At 34.1% G+C, this 15606-nt stretch overlaps 1 protein-coding gene across 1 annotated transcript; it reads right to left on the reverse strand.

Annotated features, from left to right (window-relative positions):
* Positions 1-1244: 1244 nt before the first annotated feature.
* LOC142050778 (uncharacterized) lies at positions 1245-12652 on the reverse strand. Its single transcript, XM_075079911.1, has 10 exons — positions 11437-12652; positions 9628-9750; positions 8835-8927; positions 7249-7309; positions 6634-6782; positions 5957-6157; positions 5388-5557; positions 4797-4948; positions 4077-4154; positions 1245-2304 (listed from the first exon to the last, which is right to left on the reverse strand). Exons 1-9 carry the CDS (start codon positions 11503-11505, stop codon positions 4090-4092), a joined length of 1083 nt encoding a protein of 360 aa, XP_074936012.1. The 5' UTR covers positions 11506-12652; the 3' UTR covers positions 1245-2304; positions 4077-4089.
* Positions 12653-15606: the final 2954 nt, after the last annotated feature.

A 15606-nucleotide genomic window follows, 5' to 3' on the forward strand; every position in this document is an offset into this window, starting at 1 on the left:
CCAGTGTTTTGTAATTCAATCTCATTGTCTTCCCTGCTAGATATTAGGCAACTCACATATCTGCATTCTGGGAGTTGCATCTTCCATTTTGCTGCTATTTTAGTTTTCTTTTTTTCTTTTCGTTCTCCAGGATCAATTTTTTATTACAGTGGCTGTAGTGAATCTTCATCAGGCATTTTCAATGTCTGATAAATACAGTTTCAATAAGAAATTTGTGTTATCATATTTTATTCAAAAAGGATTTAATATTTTATGAAGTAGATTAAATATTTCCATTTGAATTCTGAAAGATTAGATGCATTAAATAAGAGTTAAGTTATATAAAATTTTTCCTAAAGAGTACTTGACTTCTATAGCAAAGATTCGTCCCTGGTGAGAGAAAAGCATTTTTATATGAAGCTTCTGAAGGGTGTAATTTTTCTGAAAAGTTATTATTTGCTCTCTCAGTATACTGGCCTTTAATTTGATTACATTTTTTTATTTGTTATTGCTTGTTTGTTTCAGTGTACTAGAGGAATAGTAAAATAAAATTATCAAGGATTTATAATGCTTCTGTAATGTATCACAAGCATCTTTTAAAAGAGTAAAATGAGAGAAAATTTGCACATTATAGAAACAGAATTACTTGAAAATAAAGTGGCTTTTTAATTATGTTTTATTTTTATCATCTGAGAATGATATAAGTACGCTTTTTTCAGCTTTCATATTTAAGTCCCAATTTTGGTCTTGCTTAGGTTAAAGTTCCCCTTTTTTGTGTAAAAATGCACTGAAGTGCATTAGTCCCTTCCAAACAAGGAAGTAGTTTGTGAGCTCATAAGGGAGAAAGCCTGGTTTTCTTCCCAGTTTAAAAGTAAAAATAAAATAGGAAAGTATAAGAATAATTGACTAAAACCCCAAACAACTAGTCATCAATTCTCTAAGACATTAGAAACAAAAAATTACTGTATTCAGTAGAATTTTTATTTTCAGTTCTTTCAGTAAGATCTAGATATCTCAGCTGTCTCAGTCAGAGACAGTTTTTGCATTTTTAGCTTCAGAAATACAATTAAATAGCTGCCCAAGGGGATGAGAAACAAATTGTCAGTTCATTAACCTCAGTCAGTACATGCTGTACTTGAATGATTCTTATGAAAATCTAATCAAAATTGCTTTGTTTTCTTATTCTTATTTTTGTCTCTTATGGTATGTTGGTTGATTTAATTAATTTTAAAGGATGTAACAGCTACTATTTTAAACAACATTTTGTGAATCATTTTTATTAAATTTAATTCCCAGCCTTAACATTGACATTAACAGTAAATAAAAATCAATTGCCCAGTAAAGAAATTAATCCTTATCTATGTGCTGCAGAAATAAAAAAAGATATAAAAGCTAGCAACCTTAACAATTGCATATGAAACCATGAAATTTTTTCAGTAAACTCGCATAGGCATGAGAGTAAGTGAAAGAAGAAGCTAAATTATAGGCTTTAGAGTCAAACATTCAGAAAGATTAGAAAAAGAATAAGAATTGTGTCAAACTTTCTTCACAGATAGTCTTTTCACATGAGGACTTTGTTTAAATAGTTAACAAAGCCAACCAAAAAAGTTAATAAAGAAGTTATTACTTTTTGGACAGTTTATTTTGTTTTACACTACTGTACAAAAAATATTCAATTGCTTTACACTAGACAGGTTGATAGCTGCAAAAGAGTTCAAAAATCTCCTTTGACTTATAACAGAGCTCTAGCTTGGCTTCCATACTTTAAAGCTGATTTAAAATTGCCCTTAACTCTCTCACCACCAAATACATCAAATTTCTAACTGCAGCAGGAGATCAATTGGTGGTCTACGTGAACATCTTGAAAGTAATTCGTATATACTTTTTACAAATACTTAGGTTTTTTTCTCTGCCTGTGGTGGACTGGACTAGCACTGATACAGTCTTGATGCTTGGACTGATCGTCAATGGTGCTGCATTGTGGAGTGGTATGTTCGTCACTAAACACTCACATTCATCCTCTTCTTTACCCACTCTAGTTGTTTTTCTCTTGAGCATCATCACCATAATGCATCTGCATTTTAGTGACATAAATGTCCTCGTTTCTTTTCTCTTGCATTCCCTTCCAGTGGTCTTACTGAATAAAAGTGGACTAGCAGCTCAATTGAAACAGGCCATAAATACATTAATTGCATTTGGGAACAGACATTGTGTTCCCAGCAGTATATATTTATAATACACTTATCAATTTGTTTGCATAAAAGCACTGTTATAGAAGCACACTTCATTTGTAGAGCGTGTTCTTTTTGGATAGGTAATTCAAACCTAGAGGAAGAATGTAAAGAACAAACATGCAGTTAAAAAAATATTAAAGGTTGTGGATGTTACCTTCTGAATGCCAGGTCAGTGCTGGATAAAACTTGTTTTCAATTTAGCATATAGGCAGTAACATTGACTTGACTCAGGTGACTAGTGCAAATAAACCACTCATAGTCCCAGGTACCTAAGCCTGGCAGCTGAAAAAACTCCCAACCCTAAGACTGCACATTTGGTATCTAAATTTGCAGCTTGCATTTTCTTCCAGGAACTGAGTATTATAATCTTCAACAACCATTTGTTAAAGACTTTGACTGATTAGAACTATGATTTCAAAGTTTCTAATTTTTAAGCTTTTCTTCATATCTATGATTCCTTCAATTTCACTTTCACTGGAAAAAAAAAGAGGATGAAGAGTTAAAACACTATGGTACAAGAGCTAGCACTTTAAAACAATCACTGAATAGGATTTTGAAGCAGGACAGAGTGAAATTAATTTTGGGCATTTGTGTTTCACAGAGGAAAGTTACCCTTTGGAACCACCTCTCTGCATATATTGCTTTTAGAGACATATCAAATGCCCTATTTTAGACAGCAAAAGGTTAGTAAGATGCATCCCATCCACCTGCAAGCAGATTGATACCTGTTTGACTTAGAAATTTCTTTGTTCAGTCACAGACTCTTTCAGGTTATCACAATGCTGTTTGTTTGCTCATTTTGTTCTGTTTTGTTTTTAAAAGTCTTAAAAATATTTCTTAAAAGGGGTAAGATTTTCAGACACTTATATGCCTGCGTAAGTTTTCTGAACTTATGCAGTGAACCATGGGCTTTTAATACTTCCAATTCATTTCCACTCCAGAGATACTGCAGAAAGTGCTTTTCTGCTTCAAGGTTTCTCTCCAATAACCCTGTCTAAAATGGGGGCCTTATTCCAGTGTTGGTATCTCTCTTACTGTTCCTTTGCTCTTTGGTAAACTTAAAAAACCAAACACAAACCGAAAAAAATATGCAACCAATAAAATAATTAATAATTAACAAGGTAAATATTTTACAGTTTGTGTTCATTACTTACCCATGAAGAATTTTGGTGCATTAACTTGGGATGATGGTTGTTGTGTTAATGTCTGTGTAGGGGAGGTAATGATTTCAGGCAATTTTGGGGCTATTCACTTTGAGATCTAACAACAGCAATATGATAACACATTATTGCACTCTGGTTTTCATTGCATCACTAAAGTATGTGTTTGGGTCACTTTCAGAAGAGAAAACTAAATTCAAACATTTATTTCTTTCAGATATTACCTCTGATGGAAATGCAGATAAGACCATGTTTCATTTATAACCTACTACTAAACGGGAAATCTGTGCATTCTAAATTATTAGATATATGGACATATTAATGCACCTTTTCTTGTAACCTGCATCCAGAGCCATCAAGACACGTAAAAAGATTTGTAAGTAAACAGTAAAATGGATATACAGACGTAAAAATAGACCATGGAAGTCTTTTCACACACAGAAAGATGAGACCATGTAATTCACTAGTTAGCAAAGCTGTGTTATTATTTAGTGTAATCTGCTTAGGGGCTACAGGTATATATCTGCAGATCTCTGTACATAATTCCCATTGAGATTTGCTTTTTGGAATAAGATGTATGTACAGACATCACAGGATATAATCCCAAGCAAATCTCAAATCCTTTAAGAAAAGTTAGGAAAAAGAGGGCATTTTTTCATACCTTCTTGAAAACCATGTGGGATAATACTTTGTAATAAATTACCTTGATTTCCATTTTAAACTTCCGCGAGAGTTCCTCTGGATGGTGGCTCTGACTCCTCAGAGCATGTTGCAGGGTCTTCTGGATAATTCCAGTAATTATACAGTTACAAATAATAAACATATAACCCAGTAAATCTTGTAAATGAAAAATAGTCATTCTCTCAAACCCACTTTCACAACCACCTTCCTTTCCAAAACCAGGTTTTGTGTTACAGAATCAGAAAAAGCATGCCAAATATTTGAAAAAGGGTTTCTACTAAGCTTTCAGAAGATCACACTGTGTTAAATTCATTCAATGGATATTCTGAAGTTTTCTTCAAAAGGGGTTACTTCTGTCTGAATTCTGCATTTGCTGTTGCATTCAGTGCATGGCTGCCAAATTTGGGAGGATTCTGGGTGCGTCTACCTTGGACACCCACTGAGATATTTAGACACAATATACAAAAGACACCTGATTTTCAAAATGACAAAGATACCAAAGAAAGGATGAACACTGGGGTATAAATGTGGAAACCATGTGTTTGCAGGCCATGAGCCAGTATTAAAATTCATATATTAATTCATTAAAATGCACTTAACTGAAGATGTTTCATGGGATACCTTATGGCATGGCAGCAGCATGCATCTAAGCACCTTTTACTACAGTACTGTGTTTTCCTATATTCAAAAGTCAGTTGGCTGAGGATAATTAAGCTTCTCTGAATTGACGAGGATTTCTCACCTGTCAAGGCTACATAAAGACAATCCCTTTTGATCCACTCGGGGATTTTCCCTGTCTGGATACAATCAAAGACAATTTTCTCTGTTTCAACATATTCTAATTCAGACTTTGCTTTCCCAAAATTACTGAAAAGCTTTGTTGAGAGTTGTGTCCTGTCATTAAAAGAAAAAAAAATAATTTGTAAGGAACTGGTTACTTAAACCACAAGAAAGACTCTATTATCCAGAATATCAGAATATGAGGAAGAAATCCTGTAAAAATGTAGGAAAAAAAAAAGATGTTGATGTTGTAGCACAGTCTTGCCAGATAAGCTTATTTCAGCATATTTTATAATACACTGGATAAAACTTGAGTAAGCCACTTAAGCTGAAATGTTTTCCTGCTTTTTTGTAGCTGGTGTTTCTAAGTTCCCTGATTTGTTTCTTAATATAAATGTAGACTCTACTTTGATTCTGCCCCCCCCCCCTCCCCCCCCATAACTATGCATGGACATTATAATAGTATTCTTTAAAATGCATTATCTTTCTGTGAAAACAGCTCATTATTTTTCTATATTATTTCTATCTTTGCTTTATTAACTAGCTAATATACCTTTTATCATCCATAGGTTCATTTCCATAAAGTACTTCATAGGACAGAATGTCAGCCCGAGTGTTATTAGAGGCTTCTTTCTTGGATTCAGCCCGTTCATCCTCGTTCTCCCTGATAAGCTGACAGATGTACTGTTGTGCCCCGGGGACATCACAATATATGGTGTGAACCTACCATGGATCAAAAATTAGATCATATTTCCTGTAAAGCTGGCACATCTCTTTGCAATTCATGTAGTTCACATAACAACTAGAAGGATAGAAAAACATGTTTTTTCCATGAAGCCATTCTCATGCTTCACAAATTTATCTTTTAAAATAATGTCTATTAAGGAATGTGCAAGTTGGTCCAATCAGTTTTCTGTAAGCTGACTTTTAGTGGGTATTTATGGTTCTTTAATTCCATGTGTTATTCTGAAAATCTCACCTGTAGCCTTTAAATCAATATATACAAAATAACTTTTAATTTTTTAAGAAAATAACAATAATAAAATTGCACTTTTTTCCTTATTGAAGTTTTTAGAAATGCCAGTAAATAATTTTTTTTCTTTGCAGTAACTGAGTTCTTACCTTCTTCACAAGAGTTTCCAAGAATATTAGCACTGCCATTTGAGGTTTCATGGCCTTGTTATATCTTCCACTTTGTAGGAGTTCAGTGACTTCTCTCTCTCGTTTCTGTAAAGATTCTTGTATCTTTTGCAGGATGGTGTGTGCTTGCCAAAGATATCCCTTTTCCATTGACCATTCAGGCTTCTCTTCTTCATTAGCTACCTGAGGGGCAACAAAGATAACTCTTACATGCTAAGCCAGGATCAAGATTTTCATTCCTTTCATATGAAATTACCAAGATTTTAATGAGCAAGGTAAATCAAAAAAGGAGAAAAGCAAAAGAAATACTGAATAAGAAGGGCTGCTTGGTTCCAGCATTCAGAATACAGTTTTTATAATCCAAAGAATTAGATCTTTAAAAGATTTTGTAGCAAAGTTTATACTATCTATTATTATTGTGAGAAAAATAGCACACTATCGGTGATTCCAGGAGAATAAGAATTTGTTTCATTACTGTGGTGTTTTAATCATTTGTCACCAATTTATCATTCTCAAGACATGTATATATTTGCAGACAGTTTTTACTATCAGTTAGCCCGATGATTTACTTCAGCCTTTGCTAGAGTTAGCTTGATTGCCTTTGAGATACCTGCAATAATCCTAAAAACAACCAGTTACATTTCCATTTTTGTGCTTACTTGTTCTGGTTTTAATTGTAAAGCCACTGACACATCTGCTTTTCCTCCTTCTGTCTTTCCAGACTTTTGCAGAAGAATTTTTATCTGGAAATTGATGAGGTCTTGCACTCTTTCTACATAGAGACTGATGTTGTGAAGCTCCTGCAAAGCTGAGTTGAAAACAAAAGGAAAAACAGGTAAGAACAACTTAAGCATTTCTAATATGCAGTTCTTAGAATGTTGTCTAGGCATGCCAAAGTATCTCCCTTTAGAAATAAAAAATTTATAATAATTTTTAATAATCAAAAATTCAACTGAATTATTAAAACTCTAAGAGTTTTAAAGGAGTTGTGCTTTGTTTCGTTTTACAGTTCTAAAGGGAAAACTACAAGTGCTGAAATAAACCTATTCCAAACCTATGCTGACTATAATAAGCCAGTTATGCTAAGGAGTTTGAGTCATGACAGATATTATTTGTAGCTTCAACATTCCTTTATTATTCCATCTGTGACACAGTATTGCAATGGGAAAGCTTGTATTGACTTCAGCTGGTATGCACCTCAGTATAAACAGAAAAACAAACAGGACAGGAAGTAGAGAAATCAAGAAACTCTGTGTCTGAAATGCAAAACTCACTCAGTGTATGCTGGGTATAAATAAAATCTATGTTTTTACACAAATTTTCTAGAATCCAGACCTGCAAGACAAGAAAAGAAGATAGCAGGAACTCAGTATTAACCATTTTCATTGTATTTCCTTGGGGAGAATAATCAATAACAGAGAATTAATATTATTGCCACTTATAGGCACAGCCTACACAAATGGGCTGTTGTGCAGTAATATGCTGTTATTAGAAAAGATAATCTAGAAATAAACCAGAGACTACTCAGACTCTAGTGTTTTCACAAAAGTGTATACCGAGACATCCTATGCTTATATTTTCTCTAGCATTTGTCCACATTATGGGAATGAAAGAAGAGACAAAAGTTACAGACACTCCTGAAACAGCTTTTGGAAGAACAGTCTTAAGGCAGCTGTGAAGAAACAGTTGTATGTATCAAATCTTACCAGCATTACTTGTTCTAATGGAAGGTATTCCTTATTCTTATGAGCCTTAGAACATTGTATTCTTATCACTTCTCACTCTTGATTATAATATTTTTGCTACATTTCCTTGATATGCAACAGTTAGGTCAAAGGATTTGTAAAACCCATGATTTTTCACAGTTTACCGATCAGGAATAGGGTATTATTGTGGTAGACATTGTTGAAAGTGTTTGAAAAGAGAAAACCTTAATTTTAAATACTGGTGTTGTACAAAGTTTAATCGAAAGGTGGTGCTACATCATTTGATAAAAAAAAAATCACACTTCTCTGAGACATTCACTCTGAAATCCTGCAGAAATCTACATTCAGTTTCATAAATAAAAAGGAGAATCTGGCTTTGAGACTCCCCCCACCCCACCACAACCTTTGCTAAGATCTCCCTGAATACATGTCTTGGAATAATGCAATGAAAATTGGCTGTTATAAAGCAATGTTGTAGATTTGCAAAATTACAGAAGAACTTGCACATATTACATGGCGTAGAACACTACGCAGAAAATAACAATTATAAGACCATGCTCACAGATGCTATCTATAAGAACCAACAAATTTATTTCTTTTTCCACCTTTTTCCACCTCCATCTCAAATCTTTAGTAAACTGAAGTTGCGATATTACAGAGAAATCTGAAAACCTGAGGAATTTTTCCTTTTTCCTGGGAGCTACCAATTAAGGTAGTTTTGCTGGTAGGTCACTACAGTATTGTAGCAGCTTAGGTGAGGTAAAGTTTTTGTAGTCTTTTAATGCTAATTGCTAAATAAAAAATAACCAATGTGCTCTACTGTGATTTTTAAAATTCCTCAAAAGACATGAAATTTGAAATGAGAGAGAGAAATGACAATGTAATAATTTTTAGTGGAAAGAATAATATAGTATGACAAGAAAAAATGTACATCACCTTCATTGGTGTTTAAAGGCCAAAAAACTACTCTGGGTACTCTGAAAAAAGTAAGGCAGGTGCATAGCAGTTGAGTCTTAGCTGATTTAGATGTACATATCTAAAGGCAGACAGTGTGGTTTCTATGTCCCTTAGGCTCCTGGAAACAGCACACAGTGGAAACAGAAATGTGAGCACAGTGTTCTCCGAAAAAGAACACCCAAACTAGCTTTGTTTACCTTTTCTGCTTCCCATTTCTCTGTTTGTTGCTTCATTTGGTGAAGGAGATCTTCTTTCTCTTGGATCAGTTGTCCATTTCTTTCCCTCAGGCTCTGAAGGCAGTACAATAAGGCAAAAGGCATTACAATTTCTACACCAGTGCTTCATTTTTCAGAAATGTCTATATTTTGGGTTTTTTTGTTCCATACATGTGAAGAAGTCATAACATTTGGACTATGCTGCTAAGTCCTGGGGATCTTGCACAAAAACAATACAAATTTATTATTTTATTTTCTTTTAAATTTAATTTATATTATTATTATAATAAAAAAATGACCATGACACCATGTGACCAGAGGTGGTCTGATTCTAAAGACCTTCCCTAAAGGCATGAACGTGCTGAACATTTTTCTCAGTAGCAGAACAGAAGGAGGAATAAATCTCAATACGTGTTCATCACCAGAAAAGTATTACACATCCTATATGTTCTGTGAATATCTTTTCACCTTTTCATAAAATGAAAGCTATTTCCAAGGCATAAGCACAGACAGTACAGGACAGCCCTATGCCGAGTTTTCATTAGGGGAGTGAAGATAGGCCAAGCTGTGAAAACTGTTTTGAAAATATACTGTGTAAGGCTTTATTCATCTCCTTAAGAGACAGACATGGTTTTGTATTAATTTGACAAACAGTGTGTCTTTATTTGACTGGCTGTTCCTAAGAAGAAAACATTACTTACACAGCCTGTTCCTTTAGCCTCTGGAAGTATGTGCCATTCTTACCCCCAGGTAAAAAAATGTACTTCTTGGTTACCTTAACTGTATCTTGCCAGTGTATGTTACTCTTGTTCATCAGCTCTCGGTAAGCTTCTAACTGGGATTTCAGACTCCTTGTTTTCTCACCATAATGTTTCTTTATAGCAGTTATAGCCTGCTCCTGTATTACAGAAGATTATTAGGAAAATGGTGAGTGAAAACATGAAAGCCAAGCATGATAAAGAGAATAGTTTCCACAAAAAATGCTTGGTTCTGTTTCTTCAATGCTTTTTATTGTCTGCAAACACTTCTTATAGATCACTGGATGTTTGTATTTTCACCCACTGCGGATTTGGAGAAAAACTTACTGCTAAAGTAATTTATCTTTTCTGGTTTTCTGCAGTTGTAAAAACCAAAGCCTTTCTGAGAGCAGACCAGAATGAATTCACTTTAAGCATAACTAAGTCATTTTAAAGAAATTAAACTTTTCTCACAAAACAAAAGCTTGGAAGTATAAGCCATACTATAAATAGCACAAAAATTACTCTTAGCAACCAGAAACATCTAAATAAGGCAATGCAATTTCATGAGAAATAGAAACAAATCAGAAACTTTAGAAAGCACAGATATTTACAGTGCTTGTAGGAATGATTTTTATTTCAGAGATTTTAATTAATAACACATTACAGCATCCAAACTGAAAGAGGTTCTATGAAGAAAGATCATTACAGTCACTGTATTTGTATCTGTGCCCAACAGGCAATTCTCTTACTATACATTTGTGTTCTTCCCGTTTCTCTCTTTAACTTCCCCTAGTGATCTACAGAGTCAATTGCAGGTGTAGGATCTGACTGCAAGGGTTACATTCCTACCAAAGCACAGAAATGGATTTACGCACAATGCTTGTGCACATGTGATAACCTGAGAATAATATGAAGTCTTGTGCCTTACCAAAGGATACCAATCCTACACTACATATAGGGAACTCTCTCAAGTTTGCTTGACAGTCTGAAAAGTTTGTTCACTTCCCCATGGAGGTTCCAGAGGAATTTCTGAGTCTTTTCTCTCTCTTCACCCAGAATAAACTTTTATTGTATAGAAAACATACATCTGCACAGGAAATAAGTGCCTGTCTTACTCTGGAACAGAAAAGGAGAATGATGTGACCAATAAGCAGAAAGATGAAACAGTGACTGCAAGAAAAGGTTTCAGAACAATGTAGCCAAAGATGGTATGGGTAATTTCATATTTTGGGAGAATTACTGACTAATAGAATGCAGAAGTGCTTCCACGAAGGAAAGTGAGGTACTGTAGGGTTATGGTCACACGACTGGCACCCCTGGTTCCTCATTGTAACTTTGCAGAGGTTTACAGATGGAGGGATTCTGCTATTCTGTAAACCATATTGACAAAATATTGGAAGGCTAAAGCAAAGCTAAGTGGAAAATAGAGGAGAAGGTACCCACAGAAGAAGAGGCCATAAAACTTCCCACCTTGGCAATGAGAGAAGGCAGTACAGCTTGGCACAGCCCTTTACAATAAGATAATTCTTGAGAGGCCCAACCTACATAAACACAAATGACTAACCATGGTGTCAGTCATTAGAAGAAGGTGGCATTTAAGAGAAAAATTTAGTAACAAATAAAGTTTGGAAAAATCTCTGCAACTGTGCCAGAGAAAAAGTAAAACCAGATTTCACAAAGTTGTAAGATCAAATACACTTAAAGATACATTGTCATTATTTCTGGAGACTTAGTATGGGTACCTGAATGCAGATGTAAATGTAAATGAAGTAGATTTTATCCCTCTGTGTCATTTTGACTAATAGTATGACACAACAACTATGCTAATGCTCCATATTAATTACCTGGTCTTCTTTCCATATATTGTCTAGTTGCCTGATTATCTTCATGTGTTTGTTTTTCATTTGCTGCATGTCTTTTACAACCTGTAGAGGATGAAGAAAATTATCAACTCAGAGCACTAGCAGCTTCAGTTATAAGGAAACATCAAACAATTTTGAGGTACATTTCTCAAAATGACAGATACATTAAAGTGAAGAGTTCAGTCTTGGAAATAGATAAATAGCCAGCAGGACTGCTGGCCAAAGCTTTCAGGCTTCATCAGCTAGAAAATATATTGTTACTGAATAAAAATCTGCATATGACTTGAAATGGATTTTCTTTTCTAGTCCTAGTATTTCATCTCTACCTCTCCCTTTTTACTGTAGTGATCTGAACTGAATATAGAAGACACAGTCATTACAATTATTCTAATGTTCTTGAAAAAGAAAAACAGCATTGTGAAGTTTATTACTTAGATAAAAGTGAAAAAAATATTGTAGGCAGTGGAGAAGATTACATTTTTGCATTCAAGATTTAGGTAACACAAATTGATTACAGAATACACTCAATTTTGTTTTGTAGTCCATTAAAATAATTTGAAAACCTGCAAAATTGATATAACTTTAAGGTCACTACAGATATTTTTCGTGACTAATAAAAAGAGCTGTGTACATAAAGGACTGGCAAAGTGAACTTTTTCTTGCTTGAAAATGAGTCATTTAAGCTTAAAATTGCATCAGAATCCTTAGTGACTCTGTTTTATTAAATTTGTTTCTAATCCAAATTATAATAGTCACAGCTGGAAAATTCTACTACCTCCTATCCCAGTTTCTGTTGTCTGCTTTCCTTTTGACATACTTGTCTGGTAGGTGCAATGTCAAATTACACAACACACATACTTGTATGTCTTAAATGAGGCTAACAGATACTGCTGGATGAATTACAGTAATAATGAACATGATAATATGTAAATTATAAAAATCTAGAGTTTTTCCAGATATTTCCTTGGTTTCTGTTCTTCGTTTAAGCTTAGTATGATGCAGATTCCACTGACAGTAAGCAGCTCAGCTAAAATAAAACTGAAAAAGAAAAGAAATTAGATTTTTTTGTGGTGGCTGATGAATAATTTTTAAATAGTTGCGGTTGTTAGCAATGATCTACGATGACAGAATAAATCTTTGTGAGTATCTACAAGCAGTTAATTTGGGAGTAAAAAATCTCTACCATTTGACACTGTCACAGTTCAAATGACATAAAAGTGGAAAGCAGCAATGTGGTATTGAAATACACTGTCCTACTTACCGCCCATCAAAAACACTACTGTAGAAGTGAGGAATTTTAAAAGACACAATTAAAAGGTTAAGACACAAAAAAAGCCTCTTCTATGAAAAGACGGAAAAGATCCAGGTGGGTTTATCCCTTTTATCACCCACAGAGCTCTGAGTCGTCATAAGCAGATTGCTTCAGGTATTTGAACTTGTTTCTTACAGCTAGCTCAGGGGTCTGTAGCCTGTACCGCAGAAGTCACCATAGAACTTTTTTGGCACATAATGAAAGAACAAGAGTACAAAAGCATACTTAATGGAATAAATAAACCAATAAACCAGGAAATATAGATCTACATGGACACATATACACACAGATATTGCATAATATAAAATAAACTGGCTAAGCAGAAAATCCAAAGTTATACTACTTATTGGTATCAGAAATATTGCAATAGCAACAAAATCTCTTACTGCAAATCAAAATCCACTTCCAACAATTAAGAAACATGATGAATAATACATGGGAAGGCAAGGGTTTTCTCCCTCAGTTACAGTTACAGGGGAGTTTTTTTACCTTTAGACACCTACCTGGAACAGGCAAATTTATGCAACTCAGTATCTGATCTTAACCTAAGATGACATGTCCTATTTAATGTTTATATTTTTATGTCAACATTCAAAATTTAAGTGCAGGCTTCCAAGTGTGAAGAAGAAACCTACCAAGCAATAAGGGGGGAGTGTTCGTTGGCTTTTTTGTTGTTGTTACCTTAATGATATATAATGTAGCTAACTTGTACGGAATATATGGCACTTCATCTTTGGTTGCACATTCCTCCAGCTCAGTTGCTTTGTGGTCAGCATCAGAACAAACTCCAGATGCTTTCAGATGATCTATTGTATAACAAAAATTACTTTATCATCTTGAAGTATTGAACTAGAATGCATAGCAACTCCAGATGTACATATTGTATTTTAAAATTTATATTAGAGACATCAAGTATGTCTTAAAACATATCTTTTTTCTGATAAGAAATAAAACGGACCTTTGGGAGAAGAATTTTAGCAACTCTGACTTGTCAGCTTTGATCTATAGAAACCATCATACTGTTATGTGGTCTGACAATTACTTGTCCATGACTACTCTGATGCTAATTACTTCCATATATTTATGTCATTAAAATTAAAAATGAAAACGTAGCTAAAAAAAATCATGCAGAAATATGGTGCCTCTTAAGAAAGCTGGCTTTTGTCACAGCTAAGAAGAGGGCTCTTCAAAGCTTCCTTCAAAACTACATTTTACAAGTTGTTTGGTAGACCCAGTTTATATCAAAGTATGATATAAAATTCTAAGATTTCTTTTTCTCTTTAATTTTTGTTATTAAAAACGTATTACTTTCTTTTTTTATTTCAATCAGATCTCTCTGGCTTAACACACTACACAACTTCCTATTAGAAAGTTATTTTTAGTATCATAACCCTTAATTAAGTATCATAATTACCTAACAGGTGTATAAGGTCAAAAGAGACTGATCTGATTACTTAGAATGGTGTCTTGTATAAATCCAAGTGATACAACTTCATTCAGAAATCCAAGCTACACAACTTGTTCAAGCAGTGCTCGCATAGAAAAAAACAGTGCATGCATGATGTGTTCCAGAAAACAAGAATAATATTTGCTATATAAATATACCTTTTTCTACTCTGTTTTCACTCCATCCAACCAGGGAATTCAGAAATGACCACTTGTTTATATTCATTCCAAGTTTGTGCTGCCATGGGTTTCCCTCTCCATCTGTTAATAAAATTCAGGTGCACAAATCAGGTGCAAATCACTGCAATTCTCCAAATTCTCTTGATTCACTACTTATTTGGATTTAAATGTGGTATGCACTAATTCTGTTCAGACCAAAGGAGTTTTGAATAAGTAAAAGGGATACAAAAGAAAGAGAGAATGGGGAGTCATTGAGAGAGTTACAAGCATAAGAAGGATGTAATATTTGTTTAATACTGGAATGGTTCCACCTGGACCTGAAAATAGGGATATATTGAATCCAAAAGCTGTACTCAGGACTTGTTTCTCATCTTTTGTCAAAATTTTTTCGTAACGTAATTTTAAAAAATTATAAAAACAAACTGGATTTTGCCAAATATCTTTGAAAATAAATGTTGGTGTGTAGGGGCAGGTGTGGATCGCATTGTTAGATGAGATATATGTGACCCAGGTATATTAATGAGCACTCTGGATGCACGCAACATTCCTGGTGAGAGAAAACCAAGCCACAACAACCAACATGAGCAACTTCTTCAAGTGTTCTGATGTGAAAGGGAGAACAGTGCCTTAAAGAAGTCTTCTGACTCTTTGAATTGGTTGAAACAATTATCAGAAATTAAGTATTTTTGTCCACTGAGGAAATATAAATGTATATCTACCTTTCCTGAGATCCTGAAGCAATATTCATTTACTTCCATGGTGCAGTGATTTTCTACAATGAAATATCTGTCTCTTCACATTGCTTTTATTGGACTTACTGTAACAATACGTACTGTGTGAAAATATAGTCTATCCAGCTACTAAATGGAATCACCTGATCCTATTCCCATACAGTGATAAAAGTCTTGGTTTTCAAAAGGCGGTTTTGAAGATATATAAAATACATAATTAAATTAATATGTATTGAAACAAGTACTCTTACCTTGTTATTATTTCTCAGTTTATTATTTGCATCACTATACATTACATACATGTATATATATATAGCCTTTTGTTTTGTGTATTATGTCAGTGAAGGACAGATGTTGAATTATATATAATATCTATTTCTTAAAGGACTTTGTCCTCTCACATCTACATCCTTTTGGTTCATATTTGGATTTTGTTCCACCACCTTGGAGACTATTTGAAGCCACAATTATTCTTGCAAAAGC

The sequence above is a fragment of the Phalacrocorax aristotelis genome, chromosome Z (assembly GCF_949628215.1).
Source record: "Phalacrocorax aristotelis chromosome Z, bGulAri2.1, whole genome shotgun sequence".
NCBI lineage: Eukaryota > Metazoa > Chordata > Aves > Suliformes > Phalacrocoracidae > Phalacrocorax > Phalacrocorax aristotelis.

Coding starts and splice junctions, on each gene's coding strand:
- LOC142050778 (XM_075079911.1), bottom strand. CDS start 11,505: ATGCAGCAAATGAAAAACAAACACATGAAGATAATCAGGCAACTAGAC. Junction 8,928..9,627: donor ACTGGCAAGATACAGTTAAG/GTAACCAAGAAG, acceptor TACTGCCTTCAG/AGCCTGAGGGAAAGAAATGG. Junction 4,949..5,387: donor GAACCTATGGATGATAAAAG/GTATATTAGCTA, acceptor TTTTAATGACAG/GACACAACTCTCAACAAAGC.